The sequence below is a fragment of the Vigna angularis genome, chromosome 3 (assembly GCF_016808095.1).
Source record: "Vigna angularis cultivar LongXiaoDou No.4 chromosome 3, ASM1680809v1, whole genome shotgun sequence".
Lineage (NCBI taxonomy): Eukaryota > Viridiplantae > Streptophyta > Magnoliopsida > Fabales > Fabaceae > Vigna > Vigna angularis.
The window spans coordinates 6,775,204-6,782,792 of NC_068972.1; the positions used below are offsets into that span (position 1 = coordinate 6,775,204).

Consider the following 7,589-nt stretch of genomic DNA (forward strand, 5'->3'; position numbering starts at 1 on the left):
ATTTTGATAGCTCCACTCATTTTCTCACCTACGTATCCTGACGCGAACCAACGTCACACTTTCTTCGAACCTTTCCTCGCCTTTTTCTTCTTCGATACTTTTCTCCCACGTAATTATCTCTACTCAACATTTCCAAATAAACAATTATAAAATTTAAAATATGCATAATTATGAATAAAGTTAAATAAATAACTAACAAATTTAAAGAAGTAATTTCAATATATATATTTTTATTTAATATACGTTTCAATAATTAAGCTTTTTTTTAAAAATACTTTCACTACTTTTTAACATTCTTTAAAGAACGATATAATCTGGTCTCTTTTTATAAATTGATGGTGAAGGTGTAAAATTAACAAAATTATGACAGTGAGACAAAAAAAATCTACTAAATAGTTTGATTTTTAAAATTAAATTGAACAGTATAAACGAGCTAGTAGTGGGAAGAAAAGTAGTTTTAACTTGGAGAAAGGAAAAGCAAACCATTTGCGTGGCCTTGACTTGGTCATGCTTCTCTCACCACTCACAACCTTCCACTATATAAATGCTCCTCAAGCCTATCTTCATTTCACAACTTCCTTTTCAAACTGAAAAATCAACTCTTCCTCATTCACATAGTTTTTCAACTCCGTTTTCTCTTTCCCGTTTTTCACCAACATTTCTGCTTTCATCTCAGCTCTCACAAACTTCAACAACTATGAAGGTTAGTGTTGCAATTTCAGCTCATAATTCTTCTTTGATATTCACAGTTCGATATTCGTAATTCAGTCTGTGTTCTGTTTTCATCTTTTATGGTCTTTATGAACTTCCAAAGTTAGTGTTGAACAGTCCTAACAAATGTTTGATTTGCTGTAACAGAAAGTTGTGTTGAAGGTGGATGTAAATGAAGACAAAATCAAGCAAAAGGCTATGAAAGCTGTCTCCGGCATTTCAGGTATTTAATTGAATTTATTCAACTTTTGAAATTCCTCGTCTCTTTAGCTTCTCTGTTTTCAGTGCTGAAAAACTTGAGAGGACAAAAGCGAGAAAATCAAAATGACTCAATTACTGAAACTGGTTTTTATTTAAAGAAATAAAGTCGAAAGAATATAGCATGAATGACTCAATTACTAAAATTGTATTTGAAATATGTTGCAGGTGTGGAGTCAGTTTCTGTGGACATGAAAGAGAAGAAATTGACCTTAATCGGGGACATTGATCCAGTACAAGTAGTTGCCAAGCTAAGGAAGTTCTGTCACGCTGACATAGTTTCTGTTGGACCTGCAAAAGAGGAAAAGAAAGAAGAACCTAAAAAGGATGATAAAAAGAAGGAAGAAAAGAAAGATTCTACAAAAGAAATTGTTCTAGACCCACTCAAATTCCATCAAACGTATGGTTACTATTATCAGATGAAACCACAATACAATCCGTATTACAGCGCCATAAGTGCGGAAGAGGATCCTAATGGCTGTGTCATTGTCTAATTTTGTTACTACTGAGTTGAATCAAAAGAAAAATGCTGTATTTCTCTTTTCCCCGTTTGTTGTAATGATTTAAACTGGGGGATAGCTGGTCAAGCTACTGAGGGTATCATGGTGTAAAGGATAGAGTTTTTTTTTTTTTTTTTTTTTAGTTTCATGTAAGACTACTGCATAATCTTGATATTTTATTTGTATGTAAGCACTATGAAAAATTCAGCACTTGAGTAAATTTGAGTGTATTTTTAATTATGTATACTTGTGTTTCTTTCAATATTAGCTGCGTCACTGTTTTTCTTTTTAGGCCATTAAAGACAGCGTGCTTTCAATTATATACATTCAATTCATACTTGAATATAATTTTAAATATAAATAATATTACGAAAAAAATAAAGAAATATTAATTAAATATACATATATTTGAAATTCAACTAAAATGATTTCAAACAATTTAAAATATTTTATTTCTACTATTAACCTTACCTATCTCTTAAAAATTGTAAATACTTTTAGAGTATCACTTTTACATTTTATAGGATAATTTAAGAAAACACATACACAAAGATCTACACGCAGACAAATGTAATTGATACACGGTGATAGATACTCAAACAAACCGACATACAGGCATTTATACACACACTCTTAAGAATTAAAATAAATAATTATTTTAATTATTCTTAAATAATAATTTGAAATAATTTATAATATTTAATCGTACAATCTAAATTAATTTAATTCATATAATTATCAAGTTATAAAAAATAAATATAACATTCTACTTCAATTTTAAAATCCAAATTTTTATTATGAACCACGAACATAAACAATCTACTCAATGGAGATATTCCTATATTATATATAATTGAAAACCATAACTTTAAATTAAATAATAGAATAAAGATATAAAACATCGACCTCAATTATTTACATCCGCTGCCAATAAGGGAATCTTTCAATTTGATTGAAAAAAATCTTCACCACACAAAAAAAATGTAAGGAAATGGAAGGGAAGGATACTTATAATATGCATAACCACATATCGTAGAATTTGAGTTTTGTTGCACCACAACAATAATAAAGAATATGAATTGAAAAATGGAAAATGATTTTTTTTTATGTTAGGTGGCCCAGATGCCTTTTAAGGAGTGGGTTTGATAGAATAAAAATAGAAAAAAATGAAGAAAAAAAAATCAGATTGTTTGGATTAAAAAGGAAGTGAAAATATGAAAGAAAAGTTTGCAATAAATAAAGGTGATTATATATTAATATATTTATTAAATAATTTAGCATAAAAACTACTTTAAATTATAATTTATATAAAAAAAATATCAGTATAAGAATTATTTTAAATATTAATAATTTTTAATTTATAGAAGATATTAAACTTAATTAATATAATTATAAATATTTATGTCTATAAGTTTATTTGTTTGTTAATATTTTTTTTACATTGATATTCACGTATTTAACTTTTAATGTATTATCTTAAATATTTTTGATATATTTTTTCATCAACCTTTAATATTATGTTGTAAAAGGCATTAACTATCAATCCATCCGTAATTAATTTATAAGTTTATGATAAGTGTTATTTGTGTTTAATTAAAATTGGACACCACTCCACAACATATTGAGTATAAACATATTAACATTTGTTGAACTGATCCTTAAAATGTAATTTTTTTTTCATGCAACATTTTCTCAACATATTAAAGTTATCGAGCAGATTTCTTTTGATGACAATCTAGATTCATCAGTCATAATTCGGTCAATTGATTTGTATTCATTGACCAAGTTCATTCAATCCAAAGTTCAAAACTTCTACCTCATTTTGATTTATAGGTTTCTTTATTCTTCAAATTCTACTTTTATCCCTGCATAATTTCAAAATAATTTGGATTAATGTACCAATATTTCAATAATAACGAAGGATTTGCGTTGACTTGACTTGGCCATGCTTGTCTAAATGAACTTCCAAAGTTAGGTTGTAGAGTAGTCCTAACAACTGTTTGATTTTTTGCCTGACAGAAACTTGTGTACACGAAGACAAAGTCAAACAAACACTTAAATGCAGTTGTCATTGTGGTGTAGTTCACTATTATCAGCTTTTCTTTCTCCCTCTTATTGTTAATCTATGTATATAACAAATTTATTAAACAAGGATCTCGAGAGGAAAATAAATAAATAATTTAATTTACATCATATTAAATGTATGGTGAAAATTAATTCGTCTTTTTTTTTTCAGAGAGATCAATTTATGCAACTTATTCAAAGTGTTACATCAACCATAAAGTTTATATAATGTATTTCTTTTATCAATTTTAACCTTAGATTGTAATGACATGACTTTAATTCTTAGTATTAAACTACGTACAATTTAAGTAAGAATAAAAAGTCTTCGAGTAAGTTATACTTCTTAAAATATGTATTACATAAATTTATTTGGTCTATAAAACGAAGTACTAAATTATTTTCAATTAATATTTATAAATATAATTAATATAAAAAGAATTGCCATTCCATCTATTTCCAAAAAAAAAATCTAATTAAAGCGTGCGTCAATTTCGTAAATTATTTAAAACTAATATAAAATTTTGCAGGCAAAATCAATGTAAAAGAATCCTCAATCCACCAATTATTTTTATAAAAATTGTTTAATTAACGCCTAAGTGTCAAGCTTTTCAATTTATATCATTTTTTGATATTTGACATCTTTAAATTATATTAACGTTAATTTAAGATCTAAAAATATAGAAACTAAATTATTAATTAAGAGTAAAAAACAAAATAGATTTTGATTTGAATGGATTGAAATAAATAGAAAATAAATGCATTTAGAATGAAAGAAAAATAATAAAATTATATGACAAAAGAAACGCGAAAGTAATATATATATATATATATATATATATATATATATATATATATATATATTCCTTAATGGTTGCGATAAGTTGATCTGTTTAATGAAGAACAAACTTATATTCTATTATTTAAGTAAGTCAATTTTAAGTTTTACATTATATTAGCACATGTTTAATAGATATATTTATTTATATATACATTATATCTAGTATTAAAATATTATATACTAAATTGATAGAGTTAAAAGAATTAATGAAAATTTTATTAAAAATAAAAAATTATAAATGAGAAGAACAAACTCAGCTCAATTTTATTTTTTTCCATAAAATCAATATTTCATTTAGGTTCATTTACACTTTTATTAATTTAAAAAAAATGTTATAAGTTGAAACCTATTAAAAATTACAAAATTTTAGGAGTCTCGTTCAATATTTAATAAATTCAGTAATGATTTGTAATTTTCAACTAATTTTATTCAATAATAAAAATATAAATACATTGAAGAGTGTTCATAACAACAATCATCATCACATAAACATATTCTTATAATAAAGAAATAACTTTAATTTAAAATCAAAGTTTTTGCTCCATCAATTTTTTTTATCACAAAAGTTATTTTAAAATTTTATGCTATAAAGAAATCATGTAACTTTTACAGAAACTAAAGCAAGCAAAATTATAAAAGATATTCATTCATCTAACTCATTCAATGCTATTTATTTACTCTGATTCAATTAAAAACTGATCTAACTCATAACGAGGCATCGTAAATGGTGAATTATTACAGTTAATCATGATATACGTAGTTGACTTTCCCTCTCTCTTGGTGTTGATTTTTTCTTTAAATATGTTCAATCAGGTTCTTCTAGTTACTTCACTCCAACACACTTGTTTAGCTTTCCTCAACCTTCAAGGCTGCGTCAATGAATGTGAGAATTTGTTTCATAATATTTATCATCATGTTTACTCTTTGAGATTCATACTACGAGATCTCGTTTCATAATATTTTCATTCATAAAAAAGTGACCAAGTCATATATAACAGTTTTCTGTTCTTCACTCCATCGCAGAAAGTTGTGCTACAGGTGGAACTGCTGGATGACAAAACTAAGAAAAAAGCCATGAAGGCAGTCTCCAAAATTTCAGGTACCAATCTTAATTTCTTTAACCTACAAAAAGCTTTTGTTTTATATAATAATTTGAAGGTGATTAATTATTATTATTATTATTGCAGGAGTTGAATCAGTGTCAATGGAGATGAAGGAGCAGAAATTAACCTTAATTGGAGACATGGACGCTGTGGTTGTAGTGGAGAAGCTGAGGAAGCTGTGTTACACCGAGATACTCTCTTATGGACCCGCCAAGGTAGAGAAAAAGGAAAATAAAAAAGAGAAGGAGCCGGAGAAGAAGAATATAGATCAAACTCAGAATATTGCTGATATTTTGAAGACCTACGAAACCTACCATAACCATTATCATTACACTAGTCACGTTGAAGAGAATCCTAATGCGTGTGTGATTTGCTAAGTTCATTTCAGAACATCATGCGAACTCGATAGAAAATAAGCGTACAAAAGTACATGGTTGTTCGAAGTTGTAGTGGTCAGCATTTGAATATCACCTTCCATTGCTGTCTGTTATTTCTTTCAGAGAAGAAGAGATCCGGTAATAATGGTGTAATTATTATGCCATAAATAATTTTATATTATTTTATTGTTTATGTTAAAATTTGTTAAACAATGGAATAAATTGTAAATCTGAACTGATATACTGTACATGAATAACTTATTAATATTCATAGTAAGAAAATTATTAAATAACAGTGAGGTGAAAAATAGTCATTAAACTAATTTAGATACTATTTTTAATTAAAAATTATTCATATCTAAAATCATTTCTATTATAAATAATAAAATTATTATTAATTTATGAATGAGAATCAAAATTAATTTTTAACATTAGTTACTAATATTTTAATTATTTACTAAATAGTTAAAACTTTAGTAATTCATATTATAGACCAACTTAAGTTTTGATTTGTAAATCAATTATAAACTTTTATTAATGATAGAAACTATTTTATATGATTTTTATTTTATAAAACAGTGCTTAAATTAATCAATAAAATAATTAATTATTTTTTGTTTTTAAATTAATTATTATTTAATAAATTTTTTATAGTGATTTAAACTAAACAATTAAATGAAAATAATTTTAATATTATAAAAATAAAATATTTATACTAATGGGAAAAATTTAATAATTATTGGTATCAAATTTTAAAATAAAAGATAAGTTTAATATCAAAATAATATTACTGTAAAAATTTGACATTGTCAACTAATTCAAAATGTATAGTCCACAATGATTTTAATGTAATTACAGTAAAGATTAATAAAAAATACTAAAAATTATTTTCTTATCGTTATCCCCAGTTACAAAAGTTATTATATATTATATATATAATTTTTGTATGTTTAAACGAAAAACTTTGAAAGTCATTTTAACTATCATTTATTATTTTTATGCCATCATGTATATCCTTTATTACTGAATGACAAGAAAATACTTTTCAAATATTAATATGTTAATGAAAAAAATAATAATAGTTTACCTCACAATTTTAGTGTCCTATATGAGGGACTTGAAATTAAAAATGTACCAAGATAATTATGTAATTAAAAGTAAATCTTTCCGTCGAATGTCTAAAATTTGACGCAAAATTTTGTTTTTTTTCTTAATTCATTTATTTTATTGATAGTGGAATGGTATTTTTTAGGATTTGTAGTTTCTTTTTTTAGTTTCATAAATTTATGATTTTTTTCTGTATACCTTCATTTAAAAAGTGATTAAAGTAGTTGTTATTGTCGTAGTTATATGAATTATTTAGATTATAAGAAACTATAACAGATTTCAAGTTTTAATTGCTTTCAATTTTAAATCGAGGAATTGATGCGTATAACTATAAATAAATATAAAAATGTATAAGTATTATCTTTTATTTCTTTTGTATTAAAAATTTTCAATATTCAAATAAGGGAGGAGTAATTTCTTTTAAGGATGTATATGACAAAATTCATGTGCTAGCGTAGTTTTAGATGAAGTTATGATGAACATGTGAGTATATTTTTAGGATTGAGTTTATAAGATTGTTTATGTTTTGAAGCATGTTAAAAGAAAAGATTTTCAAAAGTTTTGATTGAAAAATAATTTTACTTAAGTTTGTCATAGTTTCTTAGATTAATAAGTGATTCATTGAAATTTT

At 25.0% G+C, this 7,589-nt stretch overlaps 2 protein-coding genes across 2 annotated transcripts; both read left to right on the plus strand.

Moving 5' to 3' along the window:
* The first annotated feature begins 563 nt into the window (after nt 1-563).
* LOC108325259 (heavy metal-associated isoprenylated plant protein 39) lies at nt 564-1,709 on the plus strand. Its single transcript, XM_017558301.2, has 3 exons — nt 564-703; nt 859-934; nt 1,138-1,709. The coding sequence occupies exons 1-3, from the start codon at nt 698-700 to the stop codon at nt 1,461-1,463; spliced, it is 408 nt and encodes a 135-aa protein (XP_017413790.2). The 5' UTR covers nt 564-697; the 3' UTR covers nt 1,464-1,709.
* Nucleotides 1,710-5,210: 3,501 nt separating this feature from the next.
* Nucleotides 5,211-6,017, plus strand: LOC108325260 (heavy metal-associated isoprenylated plant protein 39-like). The gene is made up of 3 exons (XM_017558302.2): nt 5,211-5,254; nt 5,395-5,470; nt 5,559-6,017. The coding sequence occupies exons 1-3, from the start codon at nt 5,249-5,251 to the stop codon at nt 5,849-5,851; spliced, it is 375 nt and encodes a 124-aa protein (XP_017413791.1). The 5' UTR covers nt 5,211-5,248; the 3' UTR covers nt 5,852-6,017.
* Nucleotides 6,018-7,589: the final 1,572 nt, after the last annotated feature.

Bases quoted from the DNA above. Each gene is read 5' to 3' on its own strand.
- LOC108325259 (XM_017558301.2), top strand. The intron at 935-1,137 runs GTATTTAATTGA...AATATGTTGCAG, and splicing joins AGCTGTCTCCGGCATTTCAG to GTGTGGAGTCAGTTTCTGTG.
- LOC108325260 (XM_017558302.2), top strand. The intron at 5,471-5,558 runs GTACCAATCTTA...TTATTATTGCAG, and splicing joins GGCAGTCTCCAAAATTTCAG to GAGTTGAATCAGTGTCAATG.